This window comes from Sebastes fasciatus, chromosome 11 (genome assembly GCF_043250625.1).
Source record: "Sebastes fasciatus isolate fSebFas1 chromosome 11, fSebFas1.pri, whole genome shotgun sequence".
Taxonomy (NCBI): Eukaryota; Metazoa; Chordata; class Actinopteri; order Perciformes; family Sebastidae; genus Sebastes; species Sebastes fasciatus.
The window spans coordinates 17,311,948-17,338,728 of NC_133805.1; the positions used below are offsets into that span (position 1 = coordinate 17,311,948).

General features: G+C 41.2%; 1 protein-coding gene across 2 annotated transcripts; it reads left to right on the top strand.

The window, feature by feature from the left end:
- The first annotated feature begins 17 nt into the window (after positions 1 to 17).
- On the top strand, positions 18 to 24,775 carry LOC141777170 (uncharacterized). Of its 2 annotated transcripts, XM_074651206.1 has the most exons (52): positions 18 to 270; positions 2,759 to 2,812; positions 4,279 to 4,368; positions 4,559 to 4,603; positions 4,797 to 4,841; positions 4,941 to 5,003; positions 5,176 to 5,229; positions 5,357 to 5,383; positions 6,426 to 6,494; positions 6,622 to 6,684; positions 7,223 to 7,258; positions 7,787 to 7,831; positions 8,613 to 8,690; positions 9,371 to 9,424; positions 9,570 to 9,635; positions 10,817 to 10,858; positions 10,936 to 10,989; positions 11,086 to 11,127; positions 11,290 to 11,374; positions 11,575 to 11,610; positions 11,844 to 12,014; positions 12,509 to 12,598; positions 13,306 to 13,389; positions 13,537 to 13,607; positions 13,694 to 13,882; positions 14,008 to 14,179; positions 14,259 to 14,348; positions 14,477 to 14,584; positions 15,143 to 15,237; positions 16,268 to 16,418; positions 16,526 to 16,636; positions 16,855 to 17,019; positions 17,218 to 17,304; positions 17,519 to 17,656; positions 17,860 to 17,958; positions 18,066 to 18,164; positions 18,439 to 18,578; positions 18,655 to 18,781; positions 18,892 to 18,975; positions 19,179 to 19,277; positions 19,472 to 19,519; positions 20,072 to 20,254; positions 20,494 to 20,624; positions 20,981 to 21,053; positions 21,327 to 21,401; positions 21,556 to 21,681; positions 21,926 to 22,021; positions 22,686 to 22,895; positions 23,008 to 23,185; positions 23,330 to 23,444; positions 23,541 to 23,713; positions 24,493 to 24,775. In XM_074651206.1, exons 1-52 carry the CDS (start codon positions 199 to 201, stop codon positions 24,602 to 24,604), a joined length of 5,010 nt encoding a protein of 1,669 aa, XP_074507307.1. In that variant the 5' UTR covers positions 18 to 198; the 3' UTR covers positions 24,605 to 24,775. The 2 variants fall into 2 exon arrangements, 1 of the variants encoding a protein (XP_074507307.1); XR_012595864.1 differs by lacking the exons at positions 22,686 to 22,895; positions 23,008 to 23,185; positions 23,330 to 23,444; positions 23,541 to 23,713; positions 24,493 to 24,775 and having other exon boundaries at positions 21,327 to 21,412.
- The last annotated feature ends 2,006 nt before the right edge of the window (positions 24,776 to 26,781 follow it).

The window sequence follows — 26,781 nt, forward strand, 5'->3', positions numbered from 1 at the left end:
ACAACTTCTCTGGGCTGTTACACTTTAACCCAGACGGAGAACTTCAATTTAACCGAATCCATGACCTAACATCACCCATAGTGCAGCAGTGGACGAGTGTAATGTGAAAGGTAGTTGCAGAGGAGGACGCTCAAAAAGACATTCATCACCTCTGGGTTACTCCTAAGCTTTTGATGTAACTGGAGAAAGAGAAGAGCCATGGGAAGGGCAGTGTTTGAAGTTTCTCTGATCCTGATTGCTGTGATGCTGATGGGCACTTGGGCCAAAAATGTAAGAGATTTCATTTTTCCTTTACTGACATAACACTGTAGAAAGATCTGATTTAATTTAGCTAACAGACTCTGCAAACTCTCCATTGGCTGTTTTTTCATTTGTCCTTTTTATTTCATACTGTTCACACTGGGGACACCGTTTGTAATTTCTGTCAGGATAATGTTGCTTGTTATTTCTTTCATATTAGACTGCAGAAACTGGGTTAGTCGCTGAGCTATAATGGCTGATTGGTTTTATCATAGCTGTTTTCAACTTGCAACTTTGCACTTTTAAGCAATCAGTAACTTATTATGGATTTTTTTAGATTAATGCTGTTTAGTAAAACGTTTACCTTTCTCTTTCTCCCAGGTCCCACACACACATCCACTAAATCACTGTTTATGGGAGAATAGCATCACTCTGTAACAGTGTGTTTCCTGTTGTGTACAGTTTTAGCGCCATTCAGTCTTCACAGCCTTGACTTTGATATACAATGCTGCTGTGGTCTGTTTGTAACTGTAATGTCTATGCTTAACTTCAAACATCTTGTATCCTGAGGAGATGCAGGTTTTTCTTACAGTCTGTTTGCACATTAACTTCATTGTGTACAGTATTCGCTTCACTTTGCTATGTTGGTGGGCCTTTTTATGGAAGGTCATGGAAAAGGGGACAGGATATGGTAGATGGAAAGTAAGCAAAACAGAGGCATCCATCACCAGATGGAAATGTTAGCAGAGACATTTGTATATATTTATTAATATAGTTTTTCCTATACAAACCATTCTGCATATCACTAGATTGAAAAAGAAACTAATGATAGAATAATGAAGCATCAGTTATAAGGTTGAACATCACAAATGATGAGGAAATCTACATTTTAATGCTGTTATAGCCATGACAAAACGCATCCCCAGCCTTATAAGACAAAGATAATAATGTCCAACTGTTTTCATCCGTAATTATCATCTCATGTGCAAGGAAATGATATTCATAACAGTAAAAAGGCCATTATTAAGTGAGTTAATTTTAAGGTAAAAGAGAAACGGTTCCCCCTTTTCGTCTTGGAGCAGTGTACTCTGGTTTATAGCTGGATTCCCACAAGGCTAAGATGAATTGGAAATTTAATGCATCTGAAATTACTTGATATTAACTGATAATGGTTCATTATACCAGTAGCCTATAGCTGACCTATTATTTAGCCTACCGACAGCCCACTGCACATCCGCACTGTATTTTATTACTGAAGCTCCGCCTTTTTAGTCTGTGAGCTTTACTGAACCATTTCCTCGGCTGATAAGCGGTAATGTTTACAGCCTTCAAATTAAAGGCAGCTGTAAGGAGGTGTAAGCCTTTAACAGTGGAGAGTTATGAATGTTGTTTTGGCAAATTGCTTCCATGAATCCTCTATAAAAATCCTGCCAAAAGTAAACTCTCTTCACTTTGCAAATAAATTCTTGATCAACATAATGTTTGTAAAAGTTGCAATTGATTGTGGAACAATTTGGATCACTCAAACCAGCAGACAGCTTTCAGTAACAATAGCCTAATAATAATAATGAATGTAATTTATACAGCACACTTTAAAATACAGCGAAATCTCAAGGTGCTTCACACAAAGGGCAAAACAATCACAACACAACGTTAAAGGCAATTTACACAAGAAACATGCGGTTAAAAGCGTCAAAATGGGACAAATAAAATTATAGACAAATTACTTTCTGAAAAGCAACTAAAAGAAGTATTAAATCATAGTAATTATAAAACCCTAGGCGAAAACTAAAGGGAACAGGGGAGTTTTAAGATCAGATTTCAAAACAGCAAGTGAGTCTGAGGCCCTAATTGTTCCTGGGAGATGGTTCCACAGACGTGGCCCCAGCGACGAGAAGGCACGATCCCCCATGGTTGTCAACTTTGTCTACTTAGCCTAGTGGTTCCCAAAGCTGTGGGGTGGACCCTTCTGTGGGCATTGAGTTATTAAAGGGGGTACACATGACTGTTGGGGGGAAATGGTGAAGGGAACAAAAGCTGAAGAAATCTGATTCAACAAGAAATAAAATAAGAGTGTTTTCCTGCAAGCAAGGCTGTCAAGATTCAGCAGTTTATGTTCAGTTTGACTCGTTTTGTTACCAGTTTCCTGATATGGCTACTGGTTGATAGAAATTAAATTGGTTTACATTGGTATGTGGAATGGTAAATGGTAAATGGACATGCATTTATATAGCGCTTTTCTAGGTTTCCGACCACTCAAAGCACTTTACACTACATGTCAGCATTCACCCATTCATACACTGATGGCATCATTTGCCCATCAGGATCTAACCTAAATACACACCGATGGCTATGCCTTCGGGAGCAATTTGGGGTTAAGTGTCTTGCTCAAGAGCAGCGGGGGATCGAATCACCAACCTTCCGATTGGTGGCTCTACCCTCTGAGCCACAGCTGCCCCCGAAGCACGGTTAATGGTTAGCAATACATATTGAACAATGTTTAAATTTCTTTTTTTAGTGCGTGTGTAATGGAAAATCAAGGTGCCACTGTGAAGGAGTGAAAGGCAGCAGGGTGAGTAGATCATTTATTTTCTGTGTAAAACATGAAATTCATCAATGCTGGGGTTCACTGTGAAAGTATTCTGCCTCACGCAGGTTTGAAACCACTTCTTTTCACATAACTTTCAACTAAATAGTTTCATTTTTCTAGTCACAATTACTGCGATTCAAGTACATTACACAACAGGTCATGTACATTTACTGTACTATGTACCTGTGTGCCAACTCAATATGTTTTTGTAATAAAGATGAGATGTATAAACATGACTATATTATCTAATCTGAGTCACACACTATATTTTTGTTTTTACACCTGTGCTTTTCCTGCTGTGTCATGGCACAATGTCTTCTGCGAAAAAGGCCTATTGTATTATTACTATCACACAAATATTATCATTCATTTAACATCTCTAAAGCAGGTCTCACTGATTCAAAAGCATTCAAAACAGACCATAAACCAAGGGCACAGTGCTACTGTCAAACCTCACCGTTGCATTAAAAACACTGTGCAGCGATTTTCACGCTCAAAACACTTCAGGTGCAGATGTACAGTGCTGCACTAGTCCGATCAGGTGCAGAGCCTAGATAGATCTTGTAAAAAGCATAAATACTGTGTCTCAACATCCTTCATAATTATTTTAGCCCTGTCAAGAGAAACCAGCTGTTTCATTTTAAATCAACTTGCAGTGAGCTCCAAACAGAGAGAGCAGAACACATGAAACCTGTTCAGTCTGATGCAGGTCAGCCTCAGCAATGGTCTGACTGTAGCCTATAGATGTATATTACAAATTCATGGCAAAGAGAAAATAACTGAAATTGAATGAATGTGTCTATTTGCATGTGTCACAAATTCAAATGGACACATTCATAAAAAACTATGTAATATTTACTCAATTTGTTTATTAACCTTAAACTGAGATTAAGAAGTGACTAGTTTTCATTTTCACTTTGCTAAACATCAGTCTCATTGTCAAAAGTATCACCCCTGATACTCCTGGTCTTTTAATACAGGGACTAACACGTGACAACATTTCAACTATATTATTAATGTTTGCTGATGTTGTTACAGGTTTGTTTCCACTGTTGTGATATTTGTAATTGTAGGAGTAAACAAACTTATGTTTTCAACCACAAGCTGAAAAATACAGAAGATGACGATTTTACATGTGTAAATCAAAGTCTTCAATTACGTATGTGAATATAACTCAAATTTACATTTGCATTGGCCTTAATTGCTGACATGCAGTGGTATGTTATTCAGCACCAGGTGTGTTATTTATTAAGCATCAATCTCATAGAAGTATTTCAACAAACATCCAGGAAACTGAATTTTTCAACAACTGCAACATTTACAAATGCAAATTTGTAAAATTTGAAATATCTCTATTGTTGTTTATTGTCGTTTGTAGCCCGTCTGCTTTCTTGTTCTTTTTTCTCTATCTCTCCCTCTCTTTCTCTCACATACACTCACATTCACAGGGAGATAAAGGTTTTCCAGGTGCTTCAGGTCCCCCAGGGACAGAAGGCCGTCCAGGATCAGATGGTCATCTTGGGCCTTTGGGACCAAAGGTAGCATTTCATCCTGGCTCTCGTGGCTCTTATATTCTGTATACCTCCAAATCCAATACTGTTGTTAGAGGGCACTCAAATTGTGTATCGACTGTGATGAATTACACATTATCCTTGTGTACCGAGACATCACTTTTTACTGCATCGCACCAGATCACTAAGATTAATTCTAAGTTGCTGTCTTTGACAGGGCAACACTGGGACTGATGGACGTGAGGGGCCAAAAGGCGATTCGGTAACATTCAGTAACTGTGTTATCAAAGCTTGTGTCTGTTTGTTTGGTGTTTATTTGATGTCTCAGTGTGTGAAAATTTGAGTTTTGTTTGAAATAACTTGTGTATAATATGTACTATGTGTATGAACAAAGTGCGAACATTGTGGTAGATCCAAAGTAACAAAGTATACTGGTTTTGTTACCTTCATTACAGGGACACAAAGGCAAAGAAGGATTTGCTGGGACTCATGGTTTACCGGTGAGGTATCTTACTCTCACTCTGTTCATCATCTGATTTATGTGTCAGTGTATGTTCCTGCATGTGTTTATAGATGCTTCTGCTGATATTCTCTTACAGGGTATTCCAGGTTTACAAGGGCCTCCAGGGCCCTCGGGGGCCCCAGGCTGCAATGGAACAGATGTAAGAAAATATTTCATATGGTTGTATGTTTTCCATGTGATAGTTTTCGCTTATCTGTCATACGCTCGCATAATGGAGCTTTGAGTAGAGAGCTTTTTCAATCACACTTTTTCTGTTGTCAAACAAACATGAACCAGTCTTTGCATACTTTGAACACATTGCACACTTTCAGGGAGAAGACGGACTTCCTGGTATTCCCGGGGCTCATGGCGGTGATGGATATGCAGTAAGTTGTTAAATTATGTTGTAATCAAATACAGTGTTCTGATTTGTTACTCTTCTTATCGACTTCAGTCTTTTGTTGTTAAGCGCTGTCCTTAAAAATTTACTTCAGCTTTATCTCTACTTTACAGGGCCCACCTGGTCTGCCTGGACCTAAGGTAATAAAATGAATGCTGTGCCACCCACGGTCAGTTGTTTTTTGTATTTAGGAAGGGTGAAGCTGCAGAATTGCTCAGCAATTACTGCCTTTCAAGAAGTTTATTAGCAGGATCCTGGTGCACCAAGAAATACATGACGCTGCACTGGCAGGCGGCCTCTCTGCCTCCCCGAGCTCCCAGAGCTCATTTTGTACCACGTCTATGTGGGACCAATAAGTTGTTTAAAGATTTTTCTTTGTTTTGTTCCTTCTATCAAGTCCATCCTTCCACTTTTATTTGCAACAAGAAACATGTTCATTCGGTACTATTTCACACTGGGATTAATAAAGTCCTTCCATCCATCTAGTTTTACCTGGATGACATCATTGTCATGGTCACTTTGTTCACTTGACTAGGTGTCAAACACAATTAGGGTTCACTATGAACTGGAACAAACACTCTCTAATTTCCTCTAAGACATCACAAACAGTACTGTACTTTAACTAATGGTGTACAAGTACTGGCAGAACAAATACCTTTGGGAAGGAAGTGTTCATAAACAACTACTTGAGAGTATGCACGATGAGGCCAGCAGTTGCAGTGTCGTCTCCAAATGAATGTCTGGATTCAGATGTTCACTGGGCGACACGATTAGGTCTCTCGTCAGGCTCATTCTTAGCACTTGGGAGTGTGAGAGATTACCGTGCGAGAGTCCACTTACACCATTTACGTCACCATTTACACTTCTAACGCTGTGTTGTTATGTCTGTGTCATGGCCTCATTTGTAACCCTCGTTTTATAAGCACTAGTTGCTGAATTGTTGAATGACATGAGTGGTTTATGTGGTCGTTTCATGGAGGCGACCCCTTATTCTCATTCTGAGCACATTCATGCATGTCAAGTGCACAGACACATAAAGATGAGTGATGAAGCCTGCAGAGCTTCACTGTGAACTAGAGTTACAATATGCAGTATTTTATATTTATCTGTTATTATCATGTATTTTAACACTAAATGCAGTAGTTTTGAATGTTGAATGAACTCGCTTCCTCTATTTCTCAGGGTGAATCTCGGGTATCGGTGAATGCAATCCCAGGGCCTCCTGGGCCATCTGGAAGGGACGGAGAGCGGGTAACTATTTAGATTAATAATAATAATAGAGTTCTGTTTTTGCAATGTTTTCCATTATAGTAATTATAAGAATTATAAGACATTTTATTTAATTTTTTAATTTTTATAAACGTCACTTGTATTCCAGGGAAATCCAGGCTTCCCTGGAGATCATGGACTACCAGGGGATCCTGGACGACGGGGCTCTGATGTGAGTTTTCAGTTTCTCAGTCGCCTTGCACCGAGTACATATAGCACTCTTGAAAAGTTATTATTTGATGCTTAGTGGTGTAAGAAAATATCGAGTATCGTGATATTATGTTTTGTGATATTGTATCGATTCTCAAAAACACTGTATTGATTTTTAATTCAAAGTTTACATGCAAATATTAACTCAGTCAATCCTTTATTTCATTTGCAAAGATATGTGCCCTCTCAAAGTAGTGCTATGATTTTGGATGTTACAAGGACTCTGATAAATGCAAATGCAGATCCCACTGCTCTGATTGCATAAAAAAGTACAAAGTTCCTCAGATTTGATGCATATGGTGGTGTGTTCTTTATACGACAGATTTCCTAAAATTAGATTTAGAAAATCGCAATATATCGCCTTACTTACAGTATCGCAATATATCGCGATATATTGAATTGTAACCCTGTGTATCATGATACGTATCGTATTGCCAGGTTCTTGCCAATACACCGCCCTAGTGACGTTTGATATAACTGTCTGTGTTCTTTATGGACAGGGGTTTCCTGGTCGTCCTGGGGCTCCAGGATCTAAGGTAATGCTACTAAATATGGATGAACACTTTGGATATGTGTGTACGTGTTTGACAGCTCATACCTGTGATAACGAATGTGAGTATTTACTGGGTGTCTAAGTGGCACAGAGGAAAACCACAGCTGCAGGTTTCTTGTTTTGTTCTGGTTGTTCAGTTATCATAGTTAGCTGCCTGAGAAACTGGAAACATTTCCTAACTGTTGCTTTAGTGATTATAACTGTTTGGCCACAGTGCTTGTTCTTTGGCAGGTCAGTATTTTGAAAGTGTGAACATCTACATGTGATACGGTCTCCCAGTTTTCTGTGAAACTCCTTTTAGACAGTGGAAATGGAAGTGATAGGATGTAGTGTATGAAAGGAGGGGCAGTCTTTAACCCATCGGTGGGAGTTGGCAGCAGCGAGGAAGGTACACGTGGGAGCCTGACCACAAACGAACTAGGAGAAAAATGCAAAATAAAGGAGTTTTTGAGAAAACTGGGTGACCATTTTATTTATACAAACAAATTACAACTGCTTTCCCATCCTACAGGGTCAAGAAGGCATAGGCAGTATCCCAGGACCTCGCGGACCACAGGTAATTTCTCTTTTAGATACACTTTTACAGTAGATTAATATGGTTACATTTAATTATATAGCTCATAGAGTGCTGCAGGGATGACGTATTTTTGTAGGACAACCGGGATGTTAGAATCGCACGGGTTCCCTCAACAAAAAGCCAATGGGATTTTTCCTTTGGGTTTTGGATTACTGCAGTAAATAAGAGGCAAACAAACATTTATGATACTTGTTCAGAAAGATAATCTCCACAAATAAACACCACTTCTATGATTTTTGAAGCATAAATGCAATCGCCAGAAGTAAAAAGCTAACATTGAGCTATAAACGAACTCCACCGCGGCGATAAGCGTGAGTAAACACAACGAGGCTGTAATGGCGGACGAGTCAGCGTGATGACGTTTAGTAGCGTCATTTAGCCACTTGTTGGCATCCGCCTTTCTTAAGACACATAAAAGCTTCAAAAGTCACAAGTGGCATATTTACTGACGGATTTATATCGTGGAACAAAATGTTAAAATCTCTTAAGCTTGTGTTAACCTCAGACCTTATTTCAGGCATTTAACTAAAAACCCATTCAATAAACCCATTGACTTACAGACGAGGGAACCGGAAGTGCTAAATGCTAACTCAATTCCAGGTTTTAGGACTCATTCCTGCAGCACTCTATTGAAAGCACATTGCACCATTATTTGTTTTTCTTTAACTCCGACCATTTCTATCACACTCTCATAACATTATCTGTGTGGATCATGTCTTATTTATATTTGAGGATGATCTCAATTTCTTTTTTTATGTAGGGAAGACCAGGACCAAGAGGACCACCGGGGCAACCAGGTCGGATCAAGGAGTTTTTCACTGAGAGTCTTGAGTTAAAGGTACAGTAACAGACTTAGGTCAAATCACTTAATTATACAGTATATTCCACTAAGTGCGGTTTCCTGTATGAGCAATGGTATTTCACTTCGTCTTGTTTTTTTTTTGGGTTGCAACTGCTCTGAACAAGTCCATTTAAGACATCGCCAGTGCACTAAGGCCAATGGTGTCACACTTCACAAGATGGAACAGTTTCCACATTTTGCAGGAGCTGTTTGAACAGCAGGCTTTTTAACTCAACCTCCATTTAGTCGAGGTTCAGAATACTGGCCGGACGAAAGTGCTAATTTCTCTTTAATGTAAATGGAAGAAAATTAAAAGATCAGTTGATAGGGAAGCTGCTGACATGGTGATCTGAAAGTGGTTTTACAGACAAAGCTGTGTCCAAAGTGGAAACTCCTTTCAGCAACTTTCAGCAACATCAATGTGCTCAGTAAATGTTATTGTCGTTCATTATAGTTCTTGCGTAGATGGCCTGATGGTGGCACTAGAGGAAAGGTAGAGGAAATATTAGGATTCCTCCTCGAGGGACTATGAATGTCCACAGCCAATTTAATGGCAAATTGGCTAGTTGTTATTAAAATATCTTTGTCTATTTGGGACCAACATTTTGGACAGACTGACAGGCAACTGTTGTCATTGCAACTAATGAGCCATAACCTGAGGTTTTTGTCTTATTCAGAGTGAAAAAGGAGGCGGAGGAGATTTAGGAGATAAAGGCTGCAAGGGTGACCCAGTAAGTTTACACATAACACATTTTAAAATGAATGCTGTTTTTGATTTTTTTCGATCTCCAAAGATCCTTCCCGATGCTTGTTCTGCCTGGTTAGTGTTGTGTATTTATCTCCCTGATTCCTGACCTTATTTCTATCTGTTCTCAGGGAGACCCTGGTTATGGCCAATACACCAAAGGAGCAAAGGGAGACACAGGACTGGAGGGTCCAGAAGTAAGACACTACATGCCATATATTCCATTCACCCTCATCGTTAAGCCTCCCTTTCTGATTGTTCATACATATGAAGTGCAGTGGTGTCCCAAAACAGACATTTGCTGTGTTATTTGACTGTTGCACACACCACATGTTTCTCCCTGCAAACAGAGATGTTTCACCACTTCACTTAGCATTGAAGGGCCACCAGTAACACCTTTCTGAAGAGAACAAATGACCAGCAGAGGGCATTAATGCAGCATTAAACTCAATGTGATTTGCAACGTTGCCACACAGGAAAATGAAAGAACAGAAAAGAAAGAAGACCTCATTCATTGTCCCACTCAGATAATTGCAGGTTTTCACCAATCTTGTGTTTGCTTGTAAGCATGAGACGCGTTTGTTTACTTGTGATTTATATAGCAGAGTTAATGGCTTTGGGACAAATTTGCTAGCTTATCTTAGTGTGTCATCAATCTACAGTGTATATACACCATTTCATCATAATTCCATTGCCATAAAATAGCTTCAGTCCAAGTTACAGTGCACAGTATTACCACTACACCCTTTTAAAGGGTTAAGCTGAAGTATTGAGACACAATCTCATTCTGATATATTCTACACATTGAGGTAGGTACAGCTTTGCCATGCCTTGCATTTTCTTTTACAACATTGAGAGCGCCCCCTAAAGGGGCCAACATGGTCCATAGCTGTGGTCAATCTGACTTCATTGGCTCTGATATTTTTGGAATCAATGCATCGAAGCCACCCCAACGTGACTGAGAATTTAAAATCTCAGCCTGACTTGAAATTCTGTGTGCCATGTGGATAGCCAGATGTTTCCGTTTTTCATTTAACATGAAGACAACGGGGACATTGCAGCTGCAGACTCAAAACTGTTGTAACTTTGTTTAGTTTTTATTTTGATGGCTTATGCCATGCACATGAACTCAGGCACTACTTTTGAGGAAGGGGCCTCTGCTAATCACATCTATCCAAATGTAATTAAAGAGCAGCCTCCCCACAATCCCAGCTGTTGATTGCTTTCATGATTACTGCCATGTAATGCCAACCAAAACAACTTTTTTTATTAATGAAATGAATTAAAGGATGCCTGAGGCCCTTCATAAACTATTTCCCTTATAGAAAGCAGAACCTGCCAACCAAGTCCTCACTGTTGTCCTCAATTGTCCTTACAGGGAAAGCCAGGGAAGGATGGTGATCCAGGACGACCATCTACGGTACTGTTCTACAATGCTACAACGACTCATTATGTTATTATGTGTGTGGCTTTTGAATACAATATAGTTTTCTTTAGGGAAGGCCTGGCCCCAGAGGTGATACAGGATATCCAGGGACATCAGGAGGGACGGTCAGTGATCTGTTAGTGCCAAAAACAATACCCAGTCTTTTGTTGGGGTTGGTATGCTTTGTATCATCATCACTCTTTGATTGTATACTCTAATAGGGTGAAAAGGGAGAAAGGGGTCCCTCTGGTCCACCTGGAGATGTGAGTTAATTATTATAAGTTTCTACTGAGTACTCCTGAACTTTGTGCTATTTTTTTAATCCTACTTTTCAATGTTATGACAAATTATTATTGAGTAAATACAGCTATTCCTGTTGTTCCACCATGATTTCACTACATGCCTCAAAGTGGTTTTGTTTACAGATATTTGGGCCTTTGACTGAGCCGCTCAAAGGTTACCACGGAGATCCTGGTTACCCAGGCTCACCTGGGCTCCCTGGGCGTCAAGGTAGATGAACATATTGCTGTGTTATAATAAGCAGATTGAGACATAGTGAGATGAACAGCAAATAGATCAGTACAGCGAAAGCTAAAGTCAGTGTCTGCTATGACTGAGCTGTGACAGATTATATTGACTCTATAAACTAATGTTTGCTTTCATCAGACTTGCCTGTACAGAAATAACACAAGCTACTATCTTTTTCTCAGGTATGGTAGGGTTTCCTGGACCTGGTGGACCTCCAGGTGTGTAGTGAAGAGGCTATTCTCATCCTATCTATCTATCTATCTATCTATCTATCTATCTATCTATCTATCTATCTATCTATCTATCTATCTATCTATCTATCTATCTATCTATCTATCTATCTATCTATCTATCTATCACTCTGTACTGTATTTAAAAGCTACAGTATAAATAGGTATGATTTTTGGTTTCCCTAAATATATTGCTTACTTACTCACTTTACGTCACACAGGTCATTCATCTGGGGTTTATGTGCCAGGCCCACGTGGTCCCAATGGCTTTCCAGGCCCCAAAGGGGACCATGGGGAGCCTGGGGATATTTATCCGGGACTCCCAGGTCTAGATGGGGATGATGGGGATCAAGGGCCTCTTGGGGATCCGGGGCCACCTGGAGAAGACAAAAGTATGTGTAAATGTCTTCCTTCTAAACCTTTAAACTATTACATCTATTACCTCTATTACCACTAATAATACTACAACTGGTGTTGCTTCCACTTTGAGTAATACCGATTCAAATATATTGATTACCTCAACAAAATTCTTGCATGGGTGATAGTCCTGTATGTTGTGTCTACATGGGATTACTACAAATATTGTCATCCTGTGAATACTGTTGTTCTATTTTAAAGCTCACTTTCGTCTCTTTTCTGTTATGTAAAGATAAAATGTCTGCAGTTCTTTTACAGTAATTCAAACAAACATTACTTTTATGTAATGGGGAAAAAGTGCCAGGCTTTGTGTTTAACAAATGAGCCAACATTTATCAGAGACTACATGGTGAGAAATGTTTTATGTTGGATTCACCAACGAAATTGCACCAATGATGAAAAGAAAAACGCTTTTTGGTATAAAACCATATCTAGTAGACTGATGGACTGTTGTTGGTTTTGCTCGTAGCTCATAGGCTTACCAAAGGTCACCCAGGAATGAAGGGACTGAGGGGTGTGCCTGGACCTACGGGATATGATGGGACGTTTGGAATGAAAGGTGGGAAGCTAACTGTCATTCATAAATGAATTGTCACCATTTAAAGGACCAGTGTGTAACAATTAGGAGGATCTATTGGCAGAAATGGAATATAATATTAATAAGTATGTTTCTTTAGTGTAAATAAGATTCGTTGTGTTTTCGTTACCTTAGAATGAGCCGTTTATACCTACATATCAGAGTCCGCCATATTTCAACAGTAGCCGAGAACGGACAAACCAAACTCTGTCAACTTTTCCAGCTTGGGCTGGAGTCGATAACATTACTCGCTCCTGTCGCCACCACTCTCTCTCTCTTGCTTAACCACTCACTTCCCACGTACACACACACTCTACACACTGGCTCTGTTCCAACTGGCTCTAGAGAGGGCCACTCGCGTTTTTGCGTCGGCCACAGTAGCTCTCCAACGCGCTTGGCACACGGGAGAGGCTTCAGTTGGTTGCAATCTCCTCAACTCACCGCTAGATACCGCCAGATCCTACACACTGGACCGTTAATGTATTTCACATCTATTAGACATCTCTTCTGACCTGCTAGTTCCCATTCATTAATAAGCTATGTTGGTACGTGCAGTAGTTGGTACATAACAGTTAACGCTTCCCTTTAATGGACTGGAGAGAGTAAAAAGACAAGGTTAGGATGATGAAAACATAATATTGTGTAAATGGGACTCACTAAAATTATTCACATGGTCATTCTTTGTTCAGGATTGAAGGGGGAGCCCTGCTTTGAGTGTTTCGGATCAGGAGCCCCAGGACCACCGGGCCCCCCTGGCCCACCTGGCATCCCTGGTAAAACCATTCACTGCATGCAAACACACAGATTCTACCAAATCCGTCCTTCTACATTCAAATGCATTTTAAAGTTTACCTGGTTATACTGGAAAATATGAAATGTTTAAAACAGGAATAGACATTCTATATCTTTCTGTTGCTCAGGATATAATCAAGGACCAGGTGCTAAAGGTGATCCAGGCTTCCCAGGACCTAGTGGCCTTCCTGGAAGACCAGTAAGAAAGCATGTCTTTAAAAAAAGTAGTTTGTTGTTGTTGTTGTTTTTTTAAAAACACTTGTAAACAATAGTTCTTCTGTAAAGGGTGGTATTGGTGTAATGGGATACCCAGGCCCTCCAGGACAAAAGGGAGACTCATATTCCTACAGCGCTCCTGGGTTAAAGGGAGAGACAGGAGACCCGGGACAGCCTGGCAGGCCAGGGCCAGATGCCCTCCCTGGGTTTCCTGGTCTACCAGGTCTCAAAGGCGATCAAGGGCCTCCGGGGGATTCGGTGAGAAGGTTTTGACAGACTTGGTGTCATTTGGTGTCACATGTTTATGTTTCAAAGTTCTTAAATTATCAGCCCCGTCCAACAGAATAATATGTAATTTTAGTGATTCTCCGTCTTCTCTCTAGTATCTCTTCCCTGGTGCAGAGGGAGACCGTGGTTTCCCAGGTCCACCAGGGCCTTTAGGCAGACCTGGACCAGTTGGCTACCCTGGGCCAGTGGGATATGGGCCTGCTGGACCTCCAGGAAGCACGGGAGATATTGGGGTATCTGGCCTGCCAGGACAGCCTGGAATTCCAGGTAAAGAAACACATTGACCAATACACAGTTTGACAGACATTTACAAGAATTCTTTCTTCTCTCACTCCTTCTTTGGTAGGCCAGAAAGGCGAACCTAGCCACATCCACACTCCAGGACATCCTGGACCACGTGGATTTAAAGGTCTGCCTGGTTCACCTGGAAGCCCAGGTAGGCATGGCTGTGTGACTGATGGATTTATTAATGGATGGATATAGAAATGGAACGGTTGGTTGGTCTTTACGTTACCATTCAATAGATGATGGAAGCGTCTCTCATACGTACCAACAAACATCCAGGTAACCACGGAGCACCAGGTAACCCAGGAATACCCGGTTTTCGAGGACAGAAAGGAGAAAGCGGTGAGGTGACATTTCCTGGAAGGCCTGGGATCCCGGGACAGAAAGGTAATCCATGTGCTTTTGAGCTCAAGCAAAAAAACACACATGTTTCTAAACACATCATACATGTTAGAAAATAATTGCTGAAAACAGAATTGCCTGAAATTTTGGCTTGATGACGAACTGGAACTATCCGCAGCATAGCCCCTCCCCCAATACTAAATAAAAACTAGAGGTCATAGCATCATTGGTTCTACCGCTCAATCGCGAGTTATAACACTAGGAGCCAGTGGTGTAGTGGCAACAGAAAATGTTGTATATAATGTAACGGTGCATATGCAAACAAACTCTGGTTTCAGTACCTTCAGCGGACACACCCCCAGCATTTCAGAGCAGAGAATATTGCTTTTAATCATTCAAATTTGGCTGGATGGTTAATAGCACATGACAAACACAGAACACATTTATTTTTGCTTTGCCCTGACTTTAAGTTACTTTGAAAGTTTTTTGATACCTCCTTAAGAGAACAGAGAACAGCTAAAAGTATAATTAACAAGTCATTCATGTTTCTATCATTGTGTGTGTGTGTGTGTGTGTGTGTGTGTGTGTGTGTGTGTTATTCAGGTGACCATGGGCAGCCAGGTCTCCCAGGCTTTCCAGGTAGGGGCTCGCCTGGTCGGCCAGGTCCACCAGGCCTTCATGGTCCTGCAGGACAAAAGGTCAGAGACACAAACAAAGCCTACCACATATACAGTATAGGCTACTATACAGTAGTATGCATCTGCACATGGTATATATATATAGTACTTTATTGGCCATTATGTGAAAGCAAAGTAAAAGGTAAAACTAAAAGTATCCAATTTTAACTTCCAAGGTTTACAGTTTATAATACAGATGCAGTTGAAAAACAGGAAATAATAATTTATATTAAAGGTTATCGTTACTGTCTTAATGCGATGTAGTTTCTGTTACGGTGGGAGATTAGACATCAAGGGATCAATCGACATATGGGAAGTTTGATGAGAAGACTGATACCACTCTCTGTAAACAGTAAATTGCTACAATCTGCAGCCAGTTAGCTTAGAGACTCAAAATAGGGAAACATCTGGCCTGGCTCTGTCCAAAGGTAAAAAAAAAACAACATTATTATTATTTGTATTATTATAGTATTTGTGCTAAGCTAACCGGCTGCTGGCTGTGGCTTCATATTCATCATACGGACATGGGAGTGATACGTGTGACCCAATGGGACATCTGTTATGGAGAGAAACTCAGTTTGGTTTAAGAGGACTAGCAGAAAAGTGAGATTGATGACTTTATTGGCTGTACCTTTTAATTATTAGTGCAGAATAAAGTCATCACTAAAGGTGTTTAAGGAAGTAACGGTTTTCCAGGATGTCCACCACATTTGGTAGTATTTCATTGGGGTCTTTAAAATAGATTTTGTGTCTTTGAAGCACTTTTTGCTGCCATAAATTATGTATAGAATATAATAAAAGTTCACCCCTGAAAGGAATTGAATTGAGCGTGAATGTTAAGGACTCAGCAGTAACAGACAGCTGTTTCAGTACCACGGACAGCTCCCACTGACCTCTATGCACATCTTAGTTTTCTACTGTGTGTTCTACTGTAAAGTGTAAAGTCATGATAGACAAATAGCAGAGCACTAACACAATGCCGTACTGCAAGCACATTGAAATATGTGAATATAGATAAATAAATAATATGCTGTATATTTGTGATCATCAGGGTGACGGTGGCCCTGGACACCCAGGCTTCCCAGGACCTCCAGGGCCTCCAGGAGCAGACGGAGATCAGGGGCCTGTAGGAGATCCTGGGAACCCTGGCCTACCTGGGAACCCAGGACTGAGTGGCAACCCTGGTTTTTCTGGAGAAAAGGGTACAGTACTCATAACTCAAATATAACACTGTAGCCCGCAGACAGACAGAAATACATAATGAGACACATGTTCATCTATTTACTGCTTTCTTCCATGTTACATACAGGAAGTAAAGGTGCCTTAGGCCCCCCAGGACTACCTGGTAGTAAGGATTCATGTAAAGCTTTACCTGGACCGAGTGGACCACAAGGACCAGATGGTTATCCAGGACATCCAGGTCAGTGTATATTGAAGTCATGTGATGTACTTAACTGTCAACTCCAGAGGGACAATGAATGCAGAAGGTGAAAGATAAAAGAGGATATAAGGTGGACTCTCTTAAATCAACTCTGTCCAACACATTTAGACAGTTTCTTCCTATAGGGAATAATAACATTTTCACCATCCCTTAACCGACGTATTTTCTTCAATTTTGTTCTGTCTCCGCTCTCTCAGGACCTAATGGCTCCCCCGGTGAGAAGGGGAACCCAGGTTTGCCAGGGTTTGGTCGTCCTGGGGCTCCCGGTGAACCTGGTTTTAATGGGCCATCAGTGCCAGGTCCACCTGGGCCTACTGGACCAAAAGGGATCAGGGGACAAAACGGCGTGCCCGGTCAACAAGGTATTGTTGACAATCATTTCATGATGCTTGATTCTTTAATGCATGATAGATGTGAATTAAAGGGTTTAACTGACTTTGAGTAAGTTTTAGTATTCACTGCCTTAACCATGTCGTGTATAAGAAAACAATATGTTCATTATATTGTAGAATATTGTATGTATTTATAGACGTTTTTTCACGTGTTCCACATTTCTTCAGGACTGGGAGGAGACCTTGGACCAGATGGGTTACCAGGATATGGACTAGATGGGTTGCCTGGAATTACAGGACAACCAGGCCCAATAGGTAACGCACAAATGCAAACACACACACACACACACCTTCACAGACAAGTAGAACACTGTACCGTATATCAACTACACTGGTTTAACATAGAGAGGTAAATTAAGAAAGTTACAAAGTCCTGCGTCAGATCTGAAACAATGGTTGGTAATTCATTGCATATGTATATGAGGGTCAAAGTTATGATGGAGTTAATGCCCCACATGACTGTTTACAGGTGACCTCGGCCCAGATGGAGCCAGAGGTTCCCGGGGTCCACCAGGCATAAAAGGAGACCCAGGTTTCAGAGGTCGTCCAGGCAATCCACCACCACCAGAAAACGTTTTGGGGCTCCCAGGGGACCCTGGCGATCCGGGTAAGCTTTACAGTAGATTCTTCTCATAAAAGTGTTATTTCACAACCGCTTACAGTTGTTTACTCAAATATTTCAGGACATTTCATCCTCTTGCAAGAGTGCATGTGAAGTCATAAAATGCCGTATTTCCAAGTCTTACTGTTACTGTTTAGTATAGCCTATGAGGTAATGATAATATTCTAACTGTACCTGTACTTTGTCAGGTCACCCTGGTCTATCTGGTGCCCCTGGAGATACTGGACCTATTGGACCAAAAGGGCAGAGAGGGATAGGTGGAACACCAGGCGGTCCTGGACAAAGAGGTTTGATATTAGCTTCACATTTGTAACAATACATTCATCAGTATTGTGGTTCACCAGATCAAAAGTTTTTAAAACTGCATTTGTGCTGTGTGTCTATCTTTGTCCAGGTCCCCCAGGTGATTCAGGTGTTGTTGGACTAGTGGTCTCAGAGGGAAGTCGAGGACCTTCTGGAGCTCCAGGAGACCCAGGAGTCCAAGGGCCTCAAGGTAAGACCTAAACATTATTTTAAGGCTTATTGCTTTCATACAATTTCACATCTCTAACCTCACAAATGAAAGTACAGTAACAATGTATTAATAGATCTACAATTACAGATTTACAACCAATTCACATTTTGACTTTTAATAATAACCATTAAAGAGTCACAATATAGGTATAAAAGATGATTTACTTGTACCCTCTACTGTACTGCAGCTGTAGATATAAAGGTCTCTTTCAATGTACCTTACCTAAAATAGATGTGTGGTTTAACCCTCACAGGCCTAAAGGGAATAAAAGGAGATCAAGGAATCCTTGGAGGGCCAGGTCCAGATGGTGCACAAGGTCCAACTGGTAACAAAGGAGTTAATGGCGAGCCAAATTACTATGGATATGGACGGACTGGACCAGTAGGACAAAAGGTACCGATCTAAAAAAATCTTTGTAACAGAGTACAATCTAGTAAAATACCAAAATGTGTTCTGTTCCTGTCCTCAGGGTGAACCAGGATCAGTCAGTCCTAATGTGATGAAGGGTCAGAAAGGTGAACCAGGATCTTTTGGACCTCTAGGTTTACCGGGATACCGTGGAGCCAAAGGAAACCCAGGACCTGATGGACAAAATGGTTACTACCACTGATCACCACAAATAAGGCAGTTTATGACTGTTGTATGTTGTTGCTCACACTCAGTTGACCTCTCACCCCTCTCCTGTCCCCCCACCCTGTTATTCCAGGTTCACCAGGCTATCAGGGGCCTAAAGGTCGGTCAGGTGGACCTCCAGGAAGCAAAGGACGGCCAGGACCTAATGGACCGGCAGGTAAAGTTCTTTGAACTACTTGTTTTTAAATATTATACTAAAGAAGAAAAACATTTCACTAAATCAGTTAACAAATTGTTCTGCCCACGGTATAATCTTTGCTTTTGAAAGGCAGGGGACTTGAGTCTTCACTGCTGCATTTTATTTGTGCTTTCTTTGAAGTTTGACCTCAACTTAACTTGTTTCATATCTGTTTGCCTCAGGTCCCCCAGGCCTGCCGGGTGTCGGTAGTTATCCAGGTCCTAAAGGCAACCAGGGTCGGGATGGGATCCCTGGACCACCAGGACAGAAAGGAGACATTAGTAAGGGGAACCCTGTATGAAATGTCCTGTATGAACTCCTGCACATCCTGTATAATACAAACCTACATGTATTATAGTTTGTATTTTCTTTATATCTAAACCACTGGCCTGTAGAAAAGGTGTCTCTTTTATGACTATTGGTTCCTTCAAAGTCACGACTGCAGCCAAAACTCACCTCCATCTCTCCTCTGTAGACGTAGTAGAAGGGACCCCTGGTAGGCGTGGTGACACGGGTCAACAAGGTGAGTCTCAGGTAAATGACATCATTGTTTTCAAGACTTGTACAAACTTGTGTCCTTTATTTTAAAAAGACATTTATATTTTTCATACTTGCCGTGACACTGGTTTAGAAAACAGTCTTGGATAAACCTCAGAATTATGTTTTTTGTACTCGGACACTATTGGTATAATCTCCAGATATTAAGCTCCACATGCTAGAAGTCAAATAATGAAATTGGTTCAACATATCACATGTTGTTGCTTCTTATTATGTTGCCTCATTATTATTAAATATAGTCACTTTGTTTGTTCGTGTGTTTGTATAATATCAAACACTACATGAGGTTGCAGAGTTTTTTTTACATATAATGGTGCTCATATGAGTACTATTATGTACCTGTTGTGTTGCATAGCACAAAAAACTCATCACTATTTGCACCATTGTGGTTTAGACCAAATAAACAATGATAAAATGATGATTTAATATTTTCGCCAACCAAAAACTCCTAAATTATTAACTGCTAATTAGTCCTGTTGTTGAGATTAGTGCACGTCTATGTATTTCTGCTCTGTAGGTCCCCCCGGGAACCCTGGTCCTCCTGGCTTGACTCATGCAGGGGGTCCTGGACCAATAGGAGACAGAGGATTTCCAGGGTCACCTGGGCTCTTTGGTCCAAAAGGACCACCAGGAAGAGAAGGGGCTTGTGTTCCTGGGTCCAAAGGAGACCACGGCCGTTCTGGCAATCCTGGTAGCCCAGGTGAGGATGTTCAGTACTGCTGGAGGAATTAAGGATCTCACATGCCCTTTTCTGAAAGTGTCACTAAATCAGACCACAATCTCAGGATTTTCTGCATAATGTACAAACTTTTAAAAGTGTCTTAAGTCCAAAAGATATTTTGACATATTAGTTCCTTATTTTCTTTGCTTGGTTCGCAGTTATCACGTATGTACTTTCATTATACTAAAATGACTCTCTCCTCTCTACTGTATATGTAGGCTATCGTGGCTTACCTGGCCCTCCAGGTCCCACAGTGCCTGGGTTAAAAGGAGACAGAGGGGATCCAGGTTTTACAGGAGGCCCAGGCTATATTGGCCCCCGAGGAGATCCAGGCCCGCGAGGACCATCTGTAAGTGAGCCTAACATTTATCTTTTGAGAAATACTTGACAAATGCCTGACAAAAAGTCTTTAAAAAGGATAATGAAGATTAAAGCCCAACGTTCCGCATTCATATTTGTATTTAACAAAGGAGTTGTGATTTTATTTTCATGTATACATTTTTAAAACTTGTTAAAAATGCACTCAGCACACACTAACAAGGTCAGAATCTCTTTAAACAATGTGCCTTTTCTTTCAGCAGAATAACCGGGATGAGATTACATTTAAGCATCATCTGCAGTTACATCACATCTGAGTCTTCCAAATCCCGCTGCACTACTAAAAGTCTCATCTTTGACCTGTCATTGTTTGATTTGCCTCCCCAGGGTCCAAGAGGCAGCCCTGGAGGCCCGGGACCAAGAGGTGATTCTGGGCCATCAGGAATCTATGGGCCCCCTGGTAATCTATCATTTCAACTTCAGCCTAGAGATTAGCTATTCTCTTTCAATTCCACCCCATGACAACGGCAGATCTGTCACCACAGAAGAGTAATGGTCGTCAATTGATTTATGTTCCCACAACTGAGAGGAATTACGAATAGGACAGAGAATAATAAGATTTATGAGGATTCATTTCACTTTTCCTCTGTGATATGGAGATATGGAATTTATGCAATAGTGTGTGTTGACAAGCTAATTCATTTGAAATCCTTTTATGACCTGTGTGTTTTAGGTGGCAAGGGAGACCCTGGATACAACCGAGGCCCTCCTGGTCCACCTGGGCTGAAAGGTTTTCCTGGACGACCTGGTGCGGCAAAAGTTTGTCTTACTACTGTTCAAAATAAACAGGAATAATACTGAACCCTGTTAATATCTTCCAGCCTGAATACACTTCTACATCTTAACAGACAATCAGTTATGACGCGCTAAAAATGCTAAATGTTCCTTTTCTGTCACTACAGGCTTCAAAGGTGAACCAGCATTTGGCAAGGTGATATATGAACCAGGACCTCCTGGCGCACCTGGTCCCCATGGCAATCGAGGAGCCCCAGGGAACACTGGCCCATCAGGAACACCAGGCAAACCAGGTCCAACATTTGATCTCAGCTCAGTCCATGCATTGATTTCAAGATGTGCTACTATTTTGCCAAAGATACCGCACGTAACTTTGTCAGTTTAATACCTTACCATTAACGAATACATTGAAACTCAACATCATTTAGATTGTGATGTCGGCTTGCTAAATAGTCTATTTATCTCTTGCTTGTTAAAACTATATCACACCATTTCCACCAAGCTTGCACCATGTGACACTGAATCTTTCTGTCCCAGGTCAGCCAGGCTTCAAAGGAGGGCGTGGTTCCGGCCGAGATGGTGACCCCGGATTCACTGGACGCAAAGGAGACAAAGGAGGAGCAGGACTGCCGGGTGTGTGTTTGTGTGTGATTAGATGATATGTTATGATGATAACAATAGTCAACAGTATGTGACCACATCATGGGGCATATGGGTGGTGCAGTGGCAAAAGACCTGAGAGAACCCAGGTTTGACTCTCTGCAGCAGTACTTAGCTGAGTTCTGCACTTTTGTATGTGGGTGGGAAGCCAGAGAGGGATTTAGTGGAAAACCTGAACCTTGTGTCACGCCCTCCCGGTGAAGTTCCTTGCCGGCATATGAATTCCATATTAGAAATACACTCCTCGGTCCATCAATGAGAGTGAGTTAGCAGTGACAAAGACTGTAGTACAGTCAGCCCTCCTACCCAAAAGAATCCACAAACAAAATCACCCACATGATGTCACTTGGTAACATTGTGTTGTTTGTTATGTCTCTGCACCGGCGACAGCCGTGGCCAGTGGTGGTCAAAAGTCACGGTCACTATGATCTCATAAAACACGTTTTTGGCCATAATTCAAGAATTCATATGCTAATTATGACAATTTCACACAAACGTCTAACAGGATAAAATGATGAAGTGATGACATTTTGGACAGACATGGATGTAAACTGCAACTTGCCTGGTTGGCGGAGGCATACAACCGGGAGGCGGAAATTCTATTTTTTTTCTTATCAATGATGTGTTTCCTCTGCAGGTCCAGAAGGCCGACTTGGAGACCCAGGCAACAAGGGTCCTCTGGGGTTGCCAGGCACAGGTGGTCCAGGTTATGTTGACAGTTTCCTGATAGCCAGACACAGTCAGAGCATCAGTGTCCCTGACTGCCCACCTGGCACCAGCGTCATCTACTCTGGTTACTCCTTCCTCTTCATCAACGGAAATGAGAGAGCTCATGGTCAGGACCTTGGTAAGAGCATGGAGACCTTGATGAACAGAAATACTCTGCAGAGAGTCTGCATCTTAATAAACTTGCGCTTTCGATTGAGTCATTGTCTGACACTTCTGTCACTGTCTCTCAGGCACCATGGGAAGCTGTCTCCCTCGTTTCTCCACCATGCCCTTCCTGTTCTGTGACACAGAATCAAACTGCCGCTACGCTTCTCGTAACGACTACTCCTACTGGTTGTCCACTGACTCTCCTATGCCTGCCAACATGGTTTCCATCACAGGGGATACACTGGCCAAATACATCAGCAGGTGGGACAGGAGCAGGCTCACATATACACAGACTCATGTGTTTTTCCAGTGTAAATACAAAACACTGTACATGTTCTGTTCACTGAAATACACATTTTGTTATAAAATACTATTTATTTTAATCCGAATGCATGTGTGGTTTAGGTGCTCAGTGTGTGAAACCACCTCCAATGTCATAGCCGTCCACAGCCAGACAACTCTGATACCTGAATGTCCGCGAGGCTGGGAGTCACTATGGACTGGATACTCATTTGTCATGGTAAAGAATTCTGTGTTATTTTTCTCCTGAGACACTGGATCTTCTCGTATGCTATTTTTCATGTCATTTTCTTTCTTTGACCTTCATCCATTCTAGCAAACGGGTGCTGGAGCAGAGGGCTCCTCCCAGCCCCTGGCTTCTCCCGGCTCATGTCTGGAAAGCTTCCGCCAAGTGCCCTTCATCGAGTGTCACGGCCGGGGAACGTGTAACTACTACCCTGATTCCTATAGCTACTGGCTGGCCTCCCTAGACCCCAACAGCATGTTCAGGTAAACTGTTCCCCTTCTGTGTTAAAGGGATCGTTCAGGTGTTTTGCATTGGGGTTGTATGAGGTACTTATCCATAGTTAGTGTTTTACCTACAGTAGATGACGGTCGGCACGCCCCCAGCTTGGAGAAGCAGAAAGGAGTTACTGCACAGATCTAAAGCAATGTACTGCTGTGCACGGGGCCGGCAGCAAAACGTATTTTAGCCACCTAAAAGAAAGGCCTACATAAAAACAATCAATATCAGTTGAGGTGTACGCTATATTTAGAATATTTTCACCTCTTTACCTTGCTGTCAGACAGCCCTTTCCAACGAGGAACTGAAGCCGTTGTATCCACTATGCTCTTGCCAAAGCCACCAGACTCCTTTCTTTTAAGTGGCTAAAATACGTTTTGCTGCTGCCCCCCGTCCACACCAGTACATTGCTTTGGTTCCGTGCGGTAACTCCTATCTGTTTCTCCAAACTGGGAGTGTGCCGACTGTCATCTACTGTAGGTAATACACTGACTATGGATAAGAACCCCATACAACCCCACTTCAAAACACCCGAACTATCCCTTTAACAGTCGTGGATGTATGCCATGAGGGATGCCTCTGTTTCCTAGTTTAAATCACATCATTCACAGGGTTGGGTGTGTCATGATGACATAAACAGCTGCTAATAGATAGATTAGATTAAGCCATTATACAGCTGTGATCAAAAACGTTACTTGTGATTTAAATTTACATTGTGTGTGTGTGTGTGTGTGTGTGTGTGTGTGTGTTTTGTTCTCTCCTATAGTAAACCTGTTCCTCAGACAGTGAAGGGACCGTCTCTTCAAAATGTCATCAGCCGGTGTCGAGTCTGCAGGAAACCATGGCAACCAATAGGTGACAAACGTGGGGACAATTAACATTCAGTATTTCTTTTTTCAATGTCATTTGAAGTGTGAAAATATGAGAAAAGTGAGATAAAACAGTCTTGGCAGTTTGTAGTGTATATATCTGTTTGTTAAACTAGTGCTTTCAAGTTATAAATCTGTGTTTATGAGTCTTAGCTCTGAATAAAATGCATTTCAAGCAAATTGCCAATCACCTTTAATGGCAGGTCTTATATAAGCTCTTGTGTATATTAAAATTAATGACACATTTAGTGAGTCATTATATCTTATAGAAGCTGTAGCATGCCACCTGTGTATAATTATTCCAGTGACATACTTGAGCCTCAAAAATAGCTAGTAATAGCAGTGATAAAGGTATTACTAGTTGTTGTAGTAATACTAGTAGCAATAGCAGCACTGTGCCAATTCAGATTTTACATCATCTTTTCTTTCATGATTTTTTTTCCACCAAGATATTCTGTTTTTCCTTAAAGGGATAGTTCGGGTGTTTTGAAGTGGGGCCCCCAGTTTGGAGAAGAAGACAGGAGTACCAGCACGGAAGCAATGTACTGCTGTGGATGGAGCCGGCAGCAAAACATATTTTAGCCACTTAAAAGAAAGGCTCACCTAAATAATAATCAATATTCGTTTAAGTGTATGCTATATTTAGTATATTTCGCCAATTTACCTCACCCTTGAGACAGCTATACAGTCTATGTTTCTGACGGGGAACTGAAGCAGCTATCTATGCTCCTGCCAAAGCCACCAGATTCCATTGAAAAAAACTGTAATTTTACCTCACAGAACACGGGAGTTGCTGGTCGATCACTGTCTCGATCGGTTAGTTTGTTTGGTTAGTTCGTATTCACAAAATTTACACAATAACACAAAGTCACACAATAACACAAACAAACTAACTGATCGAGGCAGCGGTTGACCATCAGCCCCCCTTTTCTGGGAGGTAAAATTACAGGTATTTTAAATGGAGTCTGGTGGCTTTGCGAGAGCATAGATGGATTCAACGGCTTCAGTTCCCTCTTTGGAAAGGGCTGTCTGACGGCAAGGTAAAGAGGTGAAAATATAAAAAATACAGCGTACACTTAAGGTTATATTCATGTTTTTAGGCAAGCCTTTCTTTTAGGTGGCTAAAATATGTTTTGCTACCGGCCACGTCCACAGCAGTACATTGGTTTGCTTCCGTGTTGTACCTCCTGTCTGCTTCTCCAAACTTGGGGCGTGCCAACTGTTATCTACTGTAGGTAATACACTGACTATGGATAAGTACCTCATACAATCCCACTTCAAAACACCCAAACTATCCATTTAAATGCTTGCAAATACTTGCCTAGATTGTGAACATGTATACCTTCATTGATGAAAGCAGAACACCTACTCTGCCTATGTTGCCATGTCCTTACGGTTAAAGGTGTCTTGGATAAAAAAAACATGCACCAAATGTTCTGATTTGTGAAGACGACAGCCAGACTACTGAGAAATGATTAACCTGTGCTGATGTCAATAAAGGACGTATGAGGTCACAACAATAGATGACACACATGTTCCTGTGACATCTGGAGAGGCAGCATGTTGTAAATGTGACACTCTTTGCTTCGGAATTGTTGCGTTGTTGTTTTCACATGCAAATATTGAGTCATTTTGTGCCCTCACTCTAAAAACATTTCCTTCAATTTCAGCATGTTAAATGGTGCATGGAAAACCTTATGACTCATACAGCCTGCAACTTTCTCCAATCCATTTCTAAATTAACTGTCGGGAGGCTGTCTTTGTGGCTTCGGGACAAAAAAATGCACACTGTTTGCATTTCATCTTTCTCGTTTTGGTGAGGGAAATATATTAAAATAAAATACAAATTTTAAGAAATAATGATTGTTTGAATTGTATGTTAATCTGCCTGTTGATTCCACATGTAACTAGAGGTTTGAAAGAAGCACTTATCAAAAATAATCCAGTTAATTTTCCACTCAGAATAGCCCCATTCCTCTTATTGCTCTACACTATTCACTCAGAGAGGTATCAGCAGCGCTGTACATCCCTAAGGAGCAGTCACTCAAGCTCACTCATCCATATCTGTCACTGTGATCAATAGATGCAAACTCTCCTTATAGTTAAATGAAAAAAGGTACAATGTTCTTAAACAACACTGTGTTGAAAAATACTGTTGCTTTTTGGCACGCGGATGCTCCAACATA